This window comes from Photinus pyralis, unplaced genomic scaffold (genome assembly GCF_008802855.1).
Source record: "Photinus pyralis isolate 1611_PpyrPB1 unplaced genomic scaffold, Ppyr1.3 Ppyr1.4_LG1, whole genome shotgun sequence".
NCBI classification, from domain to species: Eukaryota; Metazoa; Arthropoda; class Insecta; order Coleoptera; family Lampyridae; genus Photinus; species Photinus pyralis.
In genome coordinates, this window is record NW_022170249.1 from 9,196,209 (window position 1) to 9,216,899 (window position 20,691).

At 41.0% G+C, this 20,691-nt stretch overlaps 1 protein-coding gene and 1 long non-coding RNA gene across 4 annotated transcripts; one reads left to right on the forward strand and one right to left on the reverse strand.

The window, feature by feature from the left end:
- The first annotated feature begins 17,561 nt into the window (after positions 1–17,561).
- LOC116160446 lies at positions 17,562–19,317 on the forward strand. 2 transcript variants are annotated; one of them, XM_031473639.1, is made up of 2 exons: positions 17,562–18,334; positions 19,111–19,317. In XM_031473639.1, the coding sequence occupies exon 1, from the start codon at positions 17,614–17,616 to the stop codon at positions 18,316–18,318; it is 705 nt and encodes a 234-aa protein (XP_031329499.1). In that variant the 5' UTR covers positions 17,562–17,613; the 3' UTR covers positions 18,319–18,334; positions 19,111–19,317. The 2 variants fall into 2 exon arrangements, 1 of the variants encoding a protein (XP_031329499.1); XR_004143222.1 differs by lacking the exon at positions 17,562–18,334 and adding an exon at positions 18,874–19,007.
- LOC116160448 lies at positions 18,492–19,194 on the reverse strand. 2 transcript variants are annotated; one of them, XR_004143225.1, is made up of 4 exons: positions 19,035–19,194; positions 18,852–18,986; positions 18,728–18,801; positions 18,492–18,626 (listed from the first exon to the last, which is right to left on the reverse strand). It is a non-coding gene; the product is annotated as an uncharacterized LOC116160448 (long non-coding RNA). The 2 variants fall into 2 exon arrangements; XR_004143224.1 differs by lacking the exon at positions 18,492–18,626 and having other exon boundaries at positions 18,691–18,801; positions 19,035–19,192.
- Positions 19,318–20,691: the final 1,374 nt, after the last annotated feature.

Here is a 20,691-nt window from a genome sequence, read left to right on the forward strand (position 1 = left end):
CAAAATTTTCGCTTGGACTGATTCTACAATTGTCCTCAGTTGGATTCGTTCGTTACCTAGGCAGTGGAAAGTTTTCGTCAGCAATAGAATAGCTTACATTCATGAACTTGAACGCATTCCTCCCGGATGTTGGCGTCATGTACCCTCGCAGAAAAGTCCTGCTGACTCACCGTCTCGTGGCTTATTGCCAAGCCAGCTACTTTCGCATCCTTTGTGGTGGTCAGGCCCTGATTTTTTGGCTTTATCACCTAATTTCTGGCCTCCAGAGCCAATAAACATTTCGCACAATTTGGAGTTGAAAGATTCGTTTAGTTCTCGTCCCATAGTTTCTTGCCTCACTCAATGTATCGGAGGCCAAGGTCATTTCGTACACTCGCTGTTAAAAAATTCTTCGTCGCTACCTAAAATTCAAGCCATCGTTGCTTTAATTTTACGGTTTGTCCATAATGTCAGACACCCTGCTGATCTTCGCTCAGGTCCTTTGTCATTATCGGAACGTCATAGTGCCTTGTTGTTTATAGTAACAATTGTGCAGGAAGAGGTGTTTGGAGACATTTTCGTCAAGCTACGCTCTGCGAAGAATTTGCCTCGCTGGGTAGCAAAATTATCCCCTATGGTGGGCGGTGACAACCTGATTCGTGTTGGTGGTCGCTTAGAAAACTCGTCGTTGCCATATGAATCCAAACATCCTGCCCTTTTACCAAAGTCGCATCGCTTGACTCAACTTATAGTTCGTAATACTCATCAAGAAAACTATCACACTGGCATCAACGCCACGATGTATTTGGTTCTTCAAAATTTTTGGATCGTTTCTGCTCGTCGTTCTATTCGTCGTTATCTGGCCGATTGCAATCGTTGCTTTCGCGTCAACCCCACTACTTATTGTCCTCCTTCGGCACATTTACCTTCCCTTCGGGTAAGCCATCTTAAGGCCTTCAGTGTTGTAGGTTGTGATTTTGCTGGGCCATTTACTATCACCGCAGCTAGATTTCGTGGAGCAAAAACCCTAAAGTCGTATTTGTGTATTTTTGTGTGTTTCGCGACCAAAGCTGTGCACTTAGAAGTCGTTTCGTCGTTATCTACTGATGCCTTCATTGGGTCAGTTAGACGCTTTATAGCTCGTCGTGGACGTTGTGTCCAAATTTTTAGCGATTGTGGTACCAATTTCGTCGGCGCGAATAGAGAATTTAATCGGTTGATGAAAAAATCTGTTGAATCCCAAGCTATCGCGTGGTCCTTTAACCCTCCCTCTGCTCCGCACTTTGGTGGGCTTTGGGAAAGCGGCGTCAAATCGGTAAAAAGACATTTAGTTAGAGTTGTAGGGAACCAAATCCTCACTTTGGAGGAATTTAATACTGTAGTTATAGAGATAGAAGCAATTCTCAATTCGAGACCTTTATGTCCCATTAGTACTGATCCTAATGATTTAGCTAGCTTGACCCCTGGTCATTTTTTAACCTTGGAGCCTTTGTCGTCCCCTCCGGATCCAGACTTATCCCACTTGAAATCCTCGCGTCTAGCTCGTTGGCAAATGGTGCAACACATGCAGCAGTCATTTTGGGCGCGTTGGAAAGCAGAATACTTGCACACTTTGTATCAGAAAAGCCATCGGGCTACTGACAAAAATCTCGTACCGGCCGACATTGGCACCTTAGTTTTGATTAAAGATGAAACCACGCCTCCGTTAAAGTGGAGACTTGGTCGCATTGACAATCTTTTTCCCGGTTCGGATGGAGTCGTTAGAGTTGCCTCCGTTCGTACAATTCGTGGGGTTCTCAAACGCCCTTTAGTAAAATTGTGCGCTTTGCCGTCACAATAATTTTCGTTTATTTGCTTTGTTTAATTTGTTTTATAGTAAATTCGTAGTTAGAATTTGGTGGGCGGTATGTTGCGTCCCCAAACTAGAATAAAATATCCTTTCGTTTTTCCTTTAGTGAAAATCCCCTGTACATAACCGTTTTGCCTTGCCTGTATATATTCCTATTTGTTACGTGTGCGCGCATGAGCCGCAGAAGCGCAATATGTGTACTCGTCGCGCAGAATTCGTCGGATTCTTCGCTTAGAAGCCATCGACTCAACTACGTTGAGAAGTCGCCGTTAACCAATGGCCGATTAGCCTTCGTCGTTCGCATATAGATCTCGATCGATCCACAACGGGTCAAGATGTCGCCGTGCAGTTCGCAACATCGTTATTAACAAGCAGAACGTCAAAGCACCGCACATCAATTAGAAGATTTCGTTGTAACAAAATCGACACATTCGACAACTTCGTAGAATAGAGCAATCTTCGCCATTGCAACATCGCCTTCGTTGTTAATGGACTTCGAAACAACACGTAAGTTCCTTTGTTTACATTATCCCTTCGTAACTTTACCATATTCTAGTAGCCGTCGTGCCTACGTCAACCATATTCAATAGAAATTCATTTACTTTGTATTTTTTGATAATAAACACGTTTATTTATGTGTCTATATTCTTTCATTCCCAGCATAAACAAGGCCTTGGAAGTAATTCATAATTACAGTCCGCTTACAATCAAATTCTTTGTTATCGAAGCCTCCTTGTACGGTACAGTTCGATATGAAATTGTTTGAACAGTGGTTCTTTAAATTATTGCTACCACACATTAAAGCCAATCGTGAAGAAAATGCGATGGTCGTTGTTTTGGGTGACAATTTAGCCTCCCACTTTTCACCAGAAGTTGTAAGGGCATCAATAGAAAACAACATTTATTTCAGTGCTTTTCCTCCCAATTCCACACACCTCCTTCAGCCATTGGACGTTGGAGTTTTTGGTCCCGTTAAAAAGCAATGGCGAAAAGTTTTGGATAGATGGCGACAAGAATCCAGACGTCGTGGATCGATTCCCAAAGAACAATTCCCCACACTTCTGCTAAGATTATGGGATGCTATAACACCAAATATAGAATCAAATCTCAAAGGTGCTTTTAGAGGAACTGGGCTGCATCCATTTGACCCTAATGTAGTTTTAAATAAACTTCCTTCCGAAGAAACCAACGCTGGTAGACTTTTGGATGCGAGTTTACTTGAATTTATGAGAGAATGTAGAGGCTTTGATGAAGATAGAAAGCGTCATAAAAGGGGAAAGAGCACCAAGCCACTTCTAGTACAGCTCGCTCTACAAGTCCATTACACTCTTTAGATGAAGACATTCATCTGATAAATTTGGTTTCAGCTCGCTCAAGCTTCCTCCAAGCCAACTCTAGGAAAAATAAGGCAGAACGAAAACCTTTGTTCCATCTGCCTTTGTGACTTTCGACACTATGTCGGAAAGGATTGGATTTGCTACGTCAATTGCAAGAATTGGGTTTGCGGAAATTGTAATAAGGGCAGCTCGAATCCCCGGTATGAATGTCCAAGATGTGATGATGATGAAGACATTTAACAGGTTGACTGCCACCATTAAAACAGAAAAAATGTCCCCTGGCGCCAAGGGTGAATTAAAGCGTCTGATAGTGAAATAAATGCAGCCTTGCTTGACATTTACCCTAATTTTTGAAATTAGTACTATTTTTTTTTTTAAATTAAGTGAGCGGTCGTATGCGACCGCCCGGGCAAGGAAGGCATAAGTAATCCACTTTTGCCAAGCGGTCGTCCTTGATGCAATGACAAATGGTTAGAAAGTATTGCAAAGGGTGCTATGGAAAAAAGATTCAGGGCGAAATACTCAAAACACGAGTAAAAAAAGTCGTAACGTATTGTAATGAATGCGAAGATCAACCACATATGTGTTTGGACTGTTTCAATGCAGCACATTGAATACAAATACGCTCATTATTTTATTTAAACAAGGATGTTTTCTTATTTATTCTTCAATTTATTTTGTAAATTGTTTGATTTTTCATTCTTTATAATAAAAACTTTGACATAAATTTTTATGGTTACTATAAAAGCTATCAAAAAATTGGTGCTACCTTGACAGTCAGCCATGCCACAGCGGCGGTAAGTCACACAACAATCCATTTCAAGTAAGACCGCTGGCATGTGAAAAATGACTATATACTATTAGGTCCCAGCGGGCGTATACGACTGCCGCGGCATACCAGGATAATTTGTTAGCGGGCGTACACGACCACTCTGGCAGTCAACCTGTAGCGAAAAATAAGTTTTTTTAAGAATATGAATTTTGTTTTATATTGATGTTAAATAAAGAAACCCTAAACACGTATTTTTTAATCTTTTACCTTTCAAATATATTAGAAAATGTAAAAAAAATAATTTTTTTGGTGTCAAACTAGCCCCCAAATGGGGCTAATTTGATTTTCCGTAAAAAACAGTGTTGTGTCAAAGTACCATAGGGCTACTTTGACACAAAAATAATTTTTTTTTAATATCAAATATTGCTTTTAAGAAGTCGCCGGTGCCAGGCAACGTTGCCAAGGACTCCATTGGTTCAGACACACACAAATTTGTTGATTCGGATAAGTAAAAAAAAGTACTGTCTTCAAAACTGACGAAAGTATGTCACAGCCCCGGTTTACGGTACTTCTAGCCTAAAATAAAATTTTGAATAATGAATTAAAAAAAGATATCCAGGTAATTTAAGAGGTTTACTTGCTTCTTGTGGGAATCGGTTCTCGCATAAAGGTTTCCTGAGTTTTGATATCATGTTCGATCAAACTGAGGTACTGGTCAGTTTCGGTATGAAGTTGGATACTAAGTTTTTAGTTCTGTATTAAGCATGTTTTCCTTTATTTCTTCTTTGTAACCAACCCTTGGACCATATACTTTTATTTTTTCGTTCAATCACTACAGTTGCTGTAGCTCTTACAGTTACAGCTGCAGCAGTTAGTAAAAGCGCGTTTTTTTAGATTTTGTGTAAAAACTTGCAACATAAAATGACTTTCCAAATCACAATCAATAAAATGTGTACGCAACTTGTAATAATCTTTACTAGAATTATCTTGCGAATTAATGTAAGTACCGACGTTCTATTCATCGTTGCACTATCCCATATCAAGAATTTGTTAGACTACCAAAGCAGTATTTCATAAGAACGTTTGGCTGTTTTTTTTCAAATATGGCCGATTGACTACAGAGGAGCCTTATATAACTATACGATGGGCGGATAGCGGGTGCAACGAACTGGGATGATAACCACGATTTAAATTTTAACGACAATTAGTTAACCAGAAAGCTATGCGGTGCGCCATAAATGAATTCAATTATATCTTAATCAACCAATCATGGTGCGAATACACGAATCAAGCCGCGGTTCATATTAATCCAAGAGGGAATAAAAAAGGAGTGACGACTTTCATTACTCGTAATTTGCACGATTAAATACATTTTTATCCGCACTCTTTGTTACATACCATTCCATACTTATATTTATTTTTACATAGTCGTTATCAAATTCCAACAACGTCCATTATATTTTTTACACCTAGCACAACAATACAAGCAGAGTTCGGTAAAAGGAATGCGCAAAATATTGAACGGCCTTAGTCCATCCATAGACCGAAATCGCAGAGCTAAATTTTAATTTAGTCGGTAGTCCCTACATGCAAACATTGAAATATAAAAACGGGTAAAAAAGTAATAGGTACTTTTCATTTCACAAGATTGACGTAAATAATACGTCATTGTTCAATTTTTGATGAGTAAGCTCGTTAAAATCTCAACAAAAACGCATACTTCCGATTTCTATTCTACCCCTTCTGAAAATACCTCTACATTATATGAAATTTTGACATGCGTGTGTAAAAAAAGAAAAATACAGGCCAAGAGATAATCAAATGTGAATATATTCCATTTAAAATTTGCTTTATAGCTATTTTTCTACAGCCGTTTGTGGAATAAAATTTAACTTCAAATTATACTTTTAAATTGGAGAATTTATGCAGTTTCGTATTTCCGAAGCATATTTAATGTCTAGTGGCTAACGCTTGAAAAGAGTTTCGTTTCATGGATACTTAAAGGATGGTGCATTTCCAAGTCTACAATACTTAAAGAGCGCGCGAGGAGTTTATTGTAGCGTTATATTTGTTGCAAGTACAGAAAGCCTACTTCTCTTTTACTGATCACCATATTACCTGAAAGATTAATCTTTGCGAAATGAACACTTATAAAGCGAGCGTGATTATATATTGGAAAAATTAACAAAAACCGTTCAACAACAAAAATCTATGTTCTGATTACTACGGTACCTACCATCAACGTTCACTTGTACTTGAAGTGTCATAGGGTAACCGATACAGTCATTGACACTGTTATAGTGATTGACACCTTCAACGTAAAAACCGAAATATTAAGCATTTTAAAATATTAGGAACTCTTACATTGGCAGTATCTTCTTTGTTGGTATCCCTAGAATTCAGTTGTCTCTGTTGGCAAAATTGCGGTCAAACTTCAGACTGAATTCACTGCGGTCCGCCAGTGACAGCTTGTAGTCCTGTTTGTTACCTGCGCCATTGCAGTAGAGGTAAGTGTTTGAAATTATACACTATTACTACGTCACTTAATGTCAAACTAGGAATGTTGCCTTGATAAGGAACCATTACTTGTAATTGTTCTTCGGTTAGGGCTTGAAAACTTATGTGAGTCAATAATATTGGGGTGTCGATAACTGTCACGATAATTGCAAGTAAAAATACTGATTGACATAGGAGTGTCAATCACTGTAAATTGGAGCCTCATTGAAATTTAAGCTTTATGAAAGCGTTCTGCAAGACTAATATCGAAATTTAAATTCTGTGTAAATAATAGTGAAGTTGGAACCCTGCAGACAGTTGTTGACATGGTGTCAATAACTAGATGCGGCAAGGTGTCCATCATTATACAGAATGAAATTGTTATTATTTTGATTTGTACTTTTAAACGTTTAGAGCTGAAAAAAATGCCAAAAGCGAAAATTGAGGGAGAAGCATACACTAAACTCTACTCAGAAGAGGATGTTGAAAATGCAGTTCGGGCTGTTAGAAATGGCATACCGAAAAAGGCGGCCGCTAAACATTTTGGTGTTCCTCGGACCACATTAATCTTTCGACTGAGCGCGAATTTTAAGAAAAGCACTATGGGACCTTCTCCGGTTTTAACTAAAGAAGAGGAAGAAACGTTGGTAGAGTGGATCATCACATGTCAAAGGAAAGGATTTCCACGCCGGAAGGAGAACATTCAGAGCAGTGTTAAAGAATTTTTGGACAACTCTCCCAGGGAAAATTGTTTTCCTAACAATTGTCCAGGCGAAGGGTGGTTTAAGGCTTTTGCGTCGTCATCCCATACTCACTGAAAGGACTGCAGAGGCCGTTACAAGAGCCAGCGCTAATGTAAGTGAAAGCGACATCAGAAAGTGGTTCGAGGGAATCGAAGCATATTTAAAAGAAGAAAACTATTTTGATATCCTGAACGACCCCGCAAGAGTATTCAATGGGGATGAGACGTGTTTCATGCTCTGTCCAAAAGGAAATAAGGTTATTGCACCCAAAGGCACACGCAATGTATATGAGATTGATGGTGGGCAAGCAAAAGCAAATTTAACTGTAATGTTCACATTTGGTGCAAATGGCAATATCACTCCGCCGATGATCATATATCCCAACAAAAGGCGTTCTGCAGAAATAGCAAAAAGCTTACCAAGTGACTGGGGATGTGGACTTTCGGAAAATGGATGGATGAAGGCGGAGTCCTTTTTTGAATATGTGGCGAACGTGCTAAATCCATATCTGAAACGCATTGGAACAAAATTCCCTATTATATATTTCGTAGATGGGCATGCCACCCACTTGACATTTAAATTAAGTGAGTTATGCACTAATCTTGGTATAATCCTGATCGCACTCTATCCAAATTCCACTCGAATTTTACAACCCGCAGATGTTGCGGCATTCAAACCAATAAAGAATGGTTGGATTAAGGGTGTTCAGAAATGGCGGGCCAAAAACCCATTAGATGCGTTAACAAAAGAGCATTTTTTTTGCCCCCGTATTAAAGACTGTAATAGAAAATTGTATAAATGCGGACATTATTATAAACGACTTTAGAAGTTGTGGACTTTTTCCTTGGAATGTTGAAGCCATCCATTTTTCGAAGTGCCTTGGGAAACGAAATGATGCCGCCATGGGAGAAGTCGTGAATGAAAGTAACCAGACATTAGACTTCAGAGCATTTAAAGAAATTGCGGGTGAAGCAGTTATTGACGAGTTGCAAAACTCGATCAATGACAACAAATATTTCCAGTGCCTCCAAAAAATATTTAATCGATTTAAAGTAGATCCACCCATGAATATGGCAAACGAAAATGATGGAAACGTTACTGTTTTCGGGGTGCAAGATGCTGATCAAATAACTGTAGAAAAAATTGTCTAAGAATGTTTGATATTTTAAGCATGCCCGTGGTCATAGACGAAAGCAACTTAACTGAAGACGTAAATGTCTTACCGTCGCACTTAAGGATACAATATACCACCCTGAATAATAAATCCATTGGCGGCAATATAGGACAAGGACCATCGGTCCAAGAATATTACCATCCACACACAACTTTAGTCAGCGAAGAAGTTCTCAAAGACGTCACCAATGAAGAAGTAACTTCCATTCAGTTGCAACAAAGTACTCTGAATGAAACGCTTTTCTGGCCACTTACACCAGAAAGAAAGGGAAAGACAAATTCTGAAAGGATACCTTTCGTGATAACTTCACAGACATGGAAAGAAATGCAAAAAAAAGATACAAGAGAAAAGGGAGAAGAATGAAGCACTAGAAGAAAGGAGAAGAAAAAGGTTGGAGAGTAGAGACCTAAAAATGAAAACATCCTTGGAAAAAAAAGGGAACAAAAAACCAGCTGAAAAAGTAAAGGCGGCTGTTGGAAGGAAAAGAAAGGGCATTGAGGTAAACTGCAACTCCGACAACAAACCGAAAAAGGTCAACTGCGACTCTGACGACAAACATAAAGACGTAAACTGCGACTCTGACAACATACCGAAAAAGGATAACTGCGACTCTGATGACAAACAGAGAAATGTAAACTGCAACTCTGACAACAAACCGAAAAAGGTAAACTGCGACTCTGACGACAAACAGAAAACGGTAAACATCATTTCATCAATGGTCATCCCGGCAACTGAAGACGAAAAACCAGGAAACCAAACAGATTTGTTTCCAAGAAACGTTGCTGTTTTTACTGGAATGTGCTTTACCTGCATTAGAAATGTAACTCAGAGAGCGGCTGGTATAAAATGTATTTCTTGTAAAAGACAGTACCATAAGACGTGCCTTCTGAAAAAAACACCTGTGCCTGAAATACCATACGAGGTCCGGCTATTATATAACGAGACTGCGCGCGCAGAACGCGTACCAGAAGTGTAGAGGGGGAAACGGACACATCGTAGGAAACCTTGAAGTGTCACCTATTCCAGTCCAAAAAGACGTTTTTGTGCGTTGAGTAGTATTTATGCTATTTGGTTTTGAAGCCAGCGTGTTTTTTTCTCGCGTCGTACCGCAAAACTTGAACCCCGAACAAAAACTGGTGCGTCACCAGATCTGTTCAGATGTTCTTGAAAGGTTAGTGGAAGAGCCTGGATTGTTGTAAAGGTCATCACATGCGAGGAAACTTGGATTTTCCAGTATGATGTTGAAGCTCCGAGAATGAAAAACGCAAGGATGTCGAAATCCAAATTCAAAGCAATGCTCATTGTTTTCTTCAACATTAACGGCGTCGTGATGACTCAATGGGTTCCAGAGGGTCAAACTGTGAACCGAGCTTATTATTTGCAAGTCCTGGTAACACTGCGAGAGCGAGTTCGTAGGAGACGGCCGCAGCTATGGAAAGACAAGTCGTGGATTTTGCATCAAGACAACGCACCTGTTCATAACGCGCTGTCTGTAAAACGTTTTTTAACCGATAAAAGCATCGCAGTGGTTGAACATGCGCTGTATTCGCCAGATTGTGCGCCCTGCGACTTCTGCCTATTTCCCAAGATCAAGTCTGCCCTAAAAGGAACGCGTTTTGGGTCAATGGAGAAGGTGAAGCAAAAAACGACGGAGCTACTCAAAGTGCTTACAAAAGAAGACTTTCAGCACTGCTTCCAACAGTGGAAAAAACGAATTATTCGGTGTGTGCAGAGGGAAGGGGAGTATATTGAAGGGGAGCATTCGTTAGATCTGTAATGTTTATAATAAAGACCTTTTTCGTAACCAGTCTCGTTATTTAATAGCCGCACCTCGTATATGTGCAATACATGTAGTAATAGAAATGCAATGTTAAGTGAAGAACATATTTAAAACTTACCATTTGTGCCATATAGGTATGCATTTTTTATTTTTCTATTTTTGCCTTAGATATTTTTGTACCTACAAAAAATAAAAGTTTTCTGTTCATGTTCCTTTGTATATTGACCCACCGTTCCTGGGCCTTTACTATCCTCTTTCAATGTTTGTATTAAGAAGAAGAGAGAGCTATATCAACAACTGGTAAGAAGGGTGTCAATAAATGTCGGAAAGTGTCAATTACTATAATATTTGATCAGAAATGATAAATCAATTAATTATATTGAAAGGTGCATTAAAATGCATAAACTGATTTATGTTATGTGAAAGTTTAAACTTTAAGGAAGCCGTAGGTATATATTTCTTACTTCCATCGAAAAATAGCAAGTAAGAAAACACACATTTAGCCCAAAGTTACCATTAAGGTGTCAATCACTGTATCGGTTACCCTACTGACGTAAGGTTTTATAGTAGCAGTTAATCATCGCGTCCACCTGTAAAAACTAAAATCTTCTTACGATGTAAGGTACACTCGGGGAAAATTGTTTTACCACCATTGCTCGTCCCTAATAAATTTTGTGTAAGAAGAAGAATCTAAAAGCAGAATTACGGCACACGGGCAAACAGCAATTTCCCAATCAGGAACACAAGCAACAAAGCATAAATTACCTAGCAGTAGCTACGGAAAATCAAATGCAGGAAAAACAAAGCAATACCCCCTTAAAACTTCTTTATTTAATTGGGCGTCCTGCGATAAACACAAGAATTATAACGGCTGGGTAAGTTGGCGCTGCGATTCTTTAAACCCGTCGCATAAACGGCCAACTAGCTCAAGATTAAGCATGAAAATCCAAGGTTGAGATCTTTCACAGCGCTGGTTCGTTCTGGGCATTTGATCTTCGTGGATACCATCAAACTACTCGTAACTGCCCCTTCATACTGGTGTGTTTAGCAAGGTTTAGTAGCGCTGCACTGCGTCCTGTCCTTCTGCTTAGAAGCGCTGCTAAGTCGCCCAGTGCGAAGGAGCACTTACGAGTATTTACTTTGAATTTTGAAGTATAAGCATTTGCTTATTTTTATTCATACGGGCCAATATCGTGGGCAATTACATTTGTGTATGCAACACGATGGTTATACAATCACCGTGAGCTATATTTCAGCCGCTAAAAATACGGTATATATAGTCCTTTTTATCATATTTCATTAATTTCACGTGAAGTCTCACTAAGAAGCCAAGATCTAATTGAAAACAGCGAAGAACGGGCCATTAGGAGCAGCGTTTTAGCAATAGCGATTTTATTTGGAGAACGCTTTTGAAGTACTTCACGTGCTCTGAAACTGAGGTCACCGTTGGTATACAGAGAACTTTCCGACAGCTCATTTCAGGAAGTTGTGAGAGAATAATTGATGGATACATAATATTCATACTGTCTTGGTGCCTTTCTCAGCAACCTTTCCGAGTTAAAGTTCTGTTCTAGCTGAAACTAAGAGCAAATGTTACCTATTTGTGTAAAATACATCTCTTTAAGAAATTTGATCAAATCGGTAAAATAAAAATGTAATCATCTGAATTGAAATTTCTCGTCTGAGGGGTTCGTTGAAAACTCAAATCACGTGATGCATACGCGCTTCTCGTGCAACTCGTTTCCTGTTATAATGAGAGGCAATCAAAGGCACCGACGTTCGTGATATGACTGGTAAACTTCTTCTCTCTTTGATTAAAGTAAAAGTTGTTGCAAATTGACGTTCGATTTTTCCACTTCTCGAAATTGTTTCATGGAGGGAAAGCTTTTCCAAATCTTTTAATTTTCTTTTGATGATGTTACGTACGTACAATCTGGAAAGTTGTTTCTCCGTATTTCCATATATTTAGCGTTATATAATATGCTTTTTCAATAAATTGAAAGCGCATTATTTAGCGTGGTTTATAAATCTCAATATCGACGGATAATCGTCCACCAATAGTATCCCGATAATTTTAGATGTTCTTATTAGTCCAGCAGCCACATTAATTGGGTTCGACGAGACCCCCGAGGGTTTCCTTTGTGAAAATTCTCGCTTGAGGTAGCTGAACTGCGTAGGTGTAAATCATGCCGATTCGGTGACGTGACGAAACTGTCAGTTCTTTATTTAAATGTCAATATAATTGGATGATATACTCAAAAAACATTGTCGTGAAAAATGGGCGGTCCCCCCAGAGCATCTCTCACTTTAAATCTCTTGATAACGTTTCAGAAGATCGTTAATTTTTTGTTATTTGCGACTAACCGCATGCGAAATTACATGACTCACTAGTAGGCAGGGGATACTTTCTGACCCGATGGACCAATTCTCAAATGAATATAATTTTTGTGTGAAAAGTGATTTTAAAAATCTGTTCTACAATTTTGTACCTTAACTCATCAAGTATGTACGATAATTGAAAAAGTAATTGCCACGACAATACAATCTCAGGGCGTACTATTTTCGTACGGATAATAATTACCTACTTTATTAATGGTTCGTGGCATTAAATAAATTGAGGAAAAATTAGAGCTAAGGAGTTTTGCCGACTAACGAGGAAAACTAAAAGAAAAGAAAATAGGACATCAAAGGAAAATTTTAATTCTTCGTAATATTTGCACAGATAAGGCAAACAACTAATCTATGCATCAAAATTCGTTCCTATAAATTGAGTTTAGGAGAAACCGCACATCTGGCCAGCTGATTGGTGAACAATGTGTATTTACATAAGTCTGAAGGACAATCGTTGTGCAGGTTATTACAATTAATCTTCTTATAATTAAGGATTGTTCTTAGGGACAACACAAACACACAAAAACTTAGCTGAGAGATGATGACTGGCGGTTGAGGAACGATGATGGACGGTGATGGAGATACCATGAAGAGGAGCTGAAGAAATTGAACCCGACGTTGGTGATTAGATTTCTATATGATTTCTTGCCAACAGTAGGATATCCAGTGATCTACAGTACACGAAAAAAAACCTATATAAAACGAATTAATGTAATCTAGACTGTAAGAGCGCATACTTCACTTTTGACTTGACAATGCTTACCTGTAGGGTTTCTGCTGTAAGATTTTTGACTTTTATTGACTATTGAATAGATCTTCTTAAATTTTCCAGTAGGTGAACGCTTTAAATCCCCAAACTGGGCTGGATAACACAAGGTAGGTAACTATGCGTCGAACGGCAACCAGAAATCCAGAGCAAAAATGTCAAATTAATCCCTTTAAAGGTTTTCAACACAATAATTTTCTTTGGCCACTTTCGGAGCGTTCTCTTCCAACGGATCCTCAAATCGAATTTAATCAAAATTAACCAACTTGAATTGAAAATTTATTGCAGCGACGCACAAGAGTGCGATCCCTATCCACCAGATTAACAGCCATCGTCATGCAGTACTTACATACTTTAAAATTACTAATGTTCTGTAGAAAAACGAAACTTAAAGCTGAGATCAGTGAGGAAACGGAAACGAAATTAAGGGTGAGGAAATAATCTGCCCAAACCAGTAAATGAGATTTCCCCCAGATATTTCCACTTAATTTCGCCCCTCCTAATCGTCTTCCCCACCAGATCTCCAAGATATATATACCTGTGTCAGTCCAGTGTTTGTAACTTTTGCTTCTACCTTTACCAGTGCCTTTTGCTATTAACCAGCCTTATTTACCTGTCATTGATTACTGCACCTTTAACCGTCGTTCCATTTCCTGTAAAACCGTTGTTAACCTGCACCCCCTGTCGTTCCTTGTGTTGAGTGTGTTGCCGTTAGCCCTAGGGGGTTAATCGAAATTAGCCGTCGAGGTGAGTGAGTGTTTATAGTGTCATTAAAACAACAATCTTTCAACCCTTTATTAAAAACGTGCAAGCCGTTACCTCTATTACTCTGACCAGTTCCCAATTCCCCGAGTAATTCCAGTTCCTAGGTGTACTCCCTAGCGAACGGGTTACTACAACAAGTATTCCTCAAGATTACCAGCTACTCTCCGTACGTTCCTACCTGTCCGTGTCTTCAAAACAAAATCGGAGCGTGACTCCTGGTTTTAAACGAAGTACACCTCCGTAGTATCTTCCCGTCGCCCCGTCCTGCCTAACCTGGGGCACAGTGCTCCCGCCTACGTTAACCATAAGGGGCTGAAAGCCGTCACGTGAAAGGTTAGTTGTTACAGTTCGAACACTCACCCCGCAGGTTCTGTTGGTTACCCCGTTCGGGTGGCGCAGCCCTCAATCCCGCATCAATTAATTTGTTACATTCTAGACAGCACTGCACGTGGAAATTAACCTACAGTCCGACACGAAAACGGCATTGACAGCAAACCAGCTGACACGCTGGGGCCAGATAACTACCGGCAGATGGCAGTACTCCCCAAGTAAATACGAGGACTGCTCCGGAAATCTTTTATATTATTTTATTTTGTATATATATATTTTTATTTCTATTTAGACAATACACTTTTAATTTTCTTTGCTCGCCAATTATTTCCCGACGCTACCCGAGGCTGTGGGCAAAAGCCGGAACGTACCCAGGGTTGCTCACATAATTTGGCGCGCCGAGCAGCGGACTCTGAACCTGCACCCTAAAAGGTATAATACATAAATTTGGTTTTATTATAGATAATACCTCCTGTACACCGGTCCAGAATTAATTATTTTTATTTATTTCAGCATTAACTTTATTTTTATTTTCCTGTACATATTAGTTTTAGGTATTTTAGTTTTATTGCCCGCTTTACCTGCAAAATCTTCTCTTTGGTTGGCGCTCGAGTACCCACCAGTCCGTTTAAAAATCCAAACAGAAGATGCCGGAAACTGAAACCGATCCAGTTGTACCTCCAGAAATGGACGTTAAATTTAGTTGGGTGTTTGCGTTAAAAAAGGAGCAACTGCAGACCGAGGCCCGCCGGTTTAAGTTAGAAACAGGGGGGAATGTTCCAGAATTACAACAACGGCTCGTTACCTTCTTGAAAACGGGGGAAGGCCAAGTTACGGACCCGACCCCAGCGCGTCCCAGATCACCCCGTCTCCAGGTACCTGTCCCCGTAACAGAACCACCGCCACCTAGGAATGATACGGCGAAACTATGGGAGCAAGTTCGGAAATGGGGCCTACGTTTCGATGGCAAAGGAGACCCAGTATCCTTTCTAGAACGACTAGAAGAATTAAGAATGGGGTATGGAATTAGTGATGCCTGTTTATTACCCACCATAGCCTTGATCTTTGGAGATACCGCTCTATTGTGGTACCGAAATTCCCGTGACCGATTTACCACCTGGGACGAGTTCGTCAAAGCCTTCCAGGATCAATTCTATCCCCCTAGGTATGCTTTTCGGTTGGAAGAAGAGATCCGTACTCGTACCCAGGGGTTGAAAGAAAATGTGCCCATGTACGTGACGGCCATGATGACACTTCTGCGCCGCCATGGTCACTATTCGCAGGAACAGCAGGTCGATTGTCTTCATGAAAATCTCCGACCCGAGTACAAGCTATACATTAAACGAAGAGAGGTGAAATCGGTATACGATATCCTGGAGATGGGAAAGGAATATGAACAGGTAGTGTCACAGAAGGATCTGATTAAGCCAGCTATCCTCAACAAACCTGCCGAAATAACCCCTAGACCTGCACCTCTACCCTTAGCCCGACCGACTCTTGCCAGATCTGAATCACCGCCATTACCTCTCCCGAATGCAGCCAAACCTCTCTTGTTTTCTACCCGTCCTGGCCCGAGAGTGATCGACCAGGAGGAAATCGAAAAGAGATTGACTGCTTCTTCGGGACACGAAAATCTTGCATCGGTCCAGTATAACAGAGCCGAAGTGTGTTGGAATTGTGGCCAACCGGGACATTGGAGATTCCATTGTAAGAATCCCTTTAGGAAATTCTGCTCTAGGTGCAACCAACCCGACGTCTACTCCAGCGAGTGCGATTGTAGACGAGCACCTTCGGGAAACGTCAATCGCCCGCCGAGGAAGTAAGGCGTCCTCTGCAGCATAGGGCTCCAGCCAATCCGTATACAAGGGATTTGCAAGGATGGCATGAGTGGCTTGCTACCGTTAAAAGTTTTTACCCGCCAGTACTTGGACCCATAACCGCCATTAATCCCCCAGATACCAGACTCTTTATTAAGTTGCAGCTATGTAACCAAATGATTTCAGCTTTAATTGATACCGGCTCCGCCAAAACCTATTTTGGAGCATCCGTTAAAAACATTTTGAACCGTAATCAAATTTACCCCACTTCTTTAGCCCAAGGAACTGCTGAGATGGCCGATGGAACGACTGTTGAAACCATGGGAAATTTCCAGTTCCAGGTTATTATAGCGGATCAGAGTTGGATGGTGAACGCGATTTACCTGCCTACCTTGAACGTTGACTTTATACTAGGATTAGATTTCCTGGGAACTTACCAAGCTCGCCTAGATCTTCGTAAGAGAAGCCTAGAAATCGGAGGAGGCTCTCAGGTGACGATGCAGAAGTCTCCGGTCGAAAGATGGAAACACCTTTTTATTGGTGTTTCAAGATCGATTCACCAAGTGGACGGAGATGGTTGCTTTAAGAAAAGCCACTACTCCTCATATTATTAAGGCTTTAAGAGAAAGAATCATTTTTCGCCATGGCTCCCCTAAAATAATAGTGTCCGATAATGGGCCCCAATATACCAGCACCGCCTATAAACAATTTTTAGCTCACCTTGGAATTACGGCAAGATTCACACCCCCGTACTCACCCCAGTGTAATGCCGTAGAAAGAACCAATAAAGTCATTGGGACGATGTTGGCGCAGCAAAGTCAGGGAGATCAACGAACTTGGGATCAGACCGTTCCAGAAATTATGTTCGCGTTGAACACCGCCAAACAAAGATCCACAGGATTCACGCCCGCTATGCTGAGCTGTGGGAGAGAACTATTAGCCCCACGCTCTTGTCATGAAGTGTTACCGGTTCCGGAGGTTCCCGAAGACTCCGGTGTCGCTGAAGAACATCATAACCGCTTACAACAGCTTCCTGAATTGAATCAAGTAGTCCGCAACAATCTGGGGCAGGCCTTCAGTGACCAAAGACGGTACTACAACCTCCGCAGAAGGCCATATCAGGCGAAGGTAGGAGAGACAGTCTATAAAAGAGAATACCCCTTATCAAACAAGGTGGAAGGAATCGCTGCTAAGTTATCCAGAAAATACAGCGGTCCATATAGGGTAAGTAAAATAATCTCACCTGTGATAGTCGAATTGCAAGATCTGGGAAATCCCCGCCGGAAAAGCCGTGTCCATGTAAAGGAATTAAAAGCCATCCCCTCCAGCGATGATGAAGAATCCCAAGGGGGGGGGAGCTCTTGGTGAAAGCTCAGAGCCGCCAAGAATCCAGTCCAGTCTTGCAACCATTAAGATGGCACCAGTAAAGAGAGTAAAGCGGCGGTCGAAAGTTAGAATTGCTCCGTGGTTTCCTCGGAGGTTTAATCCCGAGGGTTCTTCACCCGTAGCTGTTCTTTCGAGGAGCGTCCCACAAGAAGCCCCGCCGCCTCCGTCAGTGCAACCCGATGTTGAAGCATTAGCAGAACGGTTCAGCAGAGTGTTTGGAAGTCCAGATGTAAGGGAGGTGATCCCTCAGGAGTGGAGATGGGGAAGCCCGGCAAGCCTTCCTATGACTCCAACTGCATCCACCCCTCAAGCAGCCACGCCGTCGCCCTTATGGGATACCCCCATACTGTCTTCGCCTGATCCGGAGTTGGTGGCTGTATGCAACCGGGCCTTGGACTGTGAGACCACGGCGAACCGTTTGGCCAGTTTGGACTTGGGAATAACTCCGCTGCCTGGTATGTCTACCGTGCCAACTCCCAGCCCTCTTCTCCAGCAGCCTGCGGTGTCCATCCGAAAGAAGAAAAGACGGTCCCGTAGCCAGACTCAACGTAAAAAGGCTAACCAGCGCCGAGTACTCGTGGGGGTCAGTCTTGGAGGTGGTCCAGGAAGCTTCCTACGTCTTCCCCGAAAAGAGGCCGTAGAGATGGGGTTGATTCTGAAAGGCGAACATCACCATATCTTTAATTTTTTATCCCCCAGCAAATCCTCTACCCGAAGGGAGGGAGAGATGTGAGGAAACGAAATTAAGGGTGAGGAAATAATCTGCCCAAACCAGTAAATAAGATTTCCCCCAGATATTTCCACTTAATTTCGCCCCTCCTAATCGTCTTCCCCACCAGATCTCCAAGATATATATACCTACCTGTGTCAGTCCAGTGTTTGTAACTTTTGCTTCTACCTTTACCAGTGCCTTTTGCTATTAACCAGCCTTATTTACCTGTCATTGATTACTGCACCTTTAACCGTCGTTCCATTTCCTGTAAAACCGTTGTTAACCTGCACCCCCTGTCGTTCCTTGTGTTGAGTGTGTTGCCGTTAGCCCTAGGGGGTTAATCGTAATTAGCCGTCGAGGTGAGTGAGTGTTTATAGTGTCATTAAAACAACAATCTTTCAACCCTTTATTAAAACGTGCAAGCCGTTACCTCTATTACTCTGACCAGTTCCCAATTCCCCGAGTAATTCCAGTTCCTAGGTGTACTCCCTAGCGAACGGGTTACTACAACAAGTATTCCTCAAGATTACCAGCTACTCTCCGTACGTTCCTACCTGTCCGTGTCTTCAAAACAAAATCGGAGCGTGACTCCTGGTTTTAAACGAAGTACACCTCCGTAGTATCTTCCCGTCGCCCCGTCCTGCCTAAACCTGGGGCACAGTGCTCCCGCCTACGTTAACCATAAGGGGCTGAAAGCCGTCACGTGAAAGGTTAGTTGTTACAGTTCGAACACTCACCCCGCAGGTTCTGTTGGTTACCCCGTTCGGGTGGCGCAGCCCTCAATCCCGCATCAATTAATTTGTTACATTATAGACAGCACTGCACGTGGAAATTAACCTACAGTCCGACACGAAAACGGCATTGACAGCAAACCAGCTGACACGCTGGGGCCAGATAACTACCGGCAGATGGCAGTACTCCCCAAGTAAATACGAGGACTGCTCCGGAAATCTTTTATATTATTTTATTTTGTATATATATATTTTTATTTTCTATTTAGACAATACACTTTTACTTTTCTTTGCTCGCCAATTATTTCCCGACGCTACCCGAGGCTGTGGGCAAAAGCCGGAACGTACCCAGGGTTGCTCCATGGTAATCTTCACTAAATTTATTACAGCATTGCTAATTTCGAAGAACTTTGGCACTGAACTTCTTTTCTGGTACTCACTTTTATAATTCACTTAACCCTTAACTATAGGACCAACCCGATTTTAAAATGACCAATTTATGGCGCTAATTGTAGCGTATAAATAGTAATATAGCTCGCTTAAACCTTACGTCCCATCTGTAAGAGCACATGCTACTTCACTACCCGCATTAGCTACTTGATGAGGCACATACCCGCGCCACAATATCAATTCATTTGCTTAATCATTAAATAATCGTACGTACTTTGAGACATGCACTGTTAACTAAATTTAAGCTACACTGTAAAATCAAAATTTTTATATGCTGTAAAAAGTAAACATAAATGGATTTTGTGATAGGCCATTGCAGGAGTAAATAATATGAATTTGAGATTATTTGAAGTGACGTCATCAGTATAAGCGAATATAATGAAGGCGATCGTAGCTCACTTCTGTCGACACCTGCCAAGTGCGACTATCGAATTTTTGTAAGTTCTTGTTTGTCAAGTTTACGTGAATGTAGGCTCTTTGAGTGGACCAACGATTTTAAACACGCAAATACTCCATAGAATAAAGAGGCTGCTTCAATGATGAGTGCGTTGTCGCGTACCTACCAACATCCTATCCTTCCCTTTCTCGAAACTGGATTCTTACACATTTCGATAAGTAGGTAACATTATTCCTTGCAGAGCACTCTTCAAGCTGATGAATGAACACAAGTCACTAATTGTTTGGAACTATAAGTTAGTGCATAGGAGCAGCCGTTATATGACAAATTACAGTCGGTAGTCATGTCATTTTATTTAACTTGCTTCTGTACATCCATTTGGGATTGAAACTTGAAACCTCTATGTGCAACGAAACTGTGTGTGATCAACCACCATGAAATTGAGCTTTCTCAACGCGATCTCGAAATTATTCGACTCTTCATTCCAACAATATATCAACGTACGTACCAACCTTTTTACCACACTTAAATTAATCAATTGTAATTGGACGCGCGCTAATCCTTTGAAGAAACGTCCTACGCTTGATTTATGTTACCGGAAAATCAATTTATCATTAGTGGATTACAACTCACAGTAAATTACTTACAAATTGAACACGTATACGGTAGTTGCTACAGTGTTCACATGTACGTGCTCGTATTGAGCGTGTCGATACAATAAGGAGATTTGTTGAATTTGGATTAACTAACTTTTGTTAAGGAAGTTCAAACACAACCCGAGCTACCGCTTTTGTATAAAGGTTTAGTAATTAATCA

Coding starts and splice junctions, on each gene's coding strand:
- LOC116160446 (XM_031473639.1), top strand. CDS start 17,614: ATGGCACCAGTAAAGAGAGTAAAGCGGCGGTCGAAAGTTAGAATTGCT.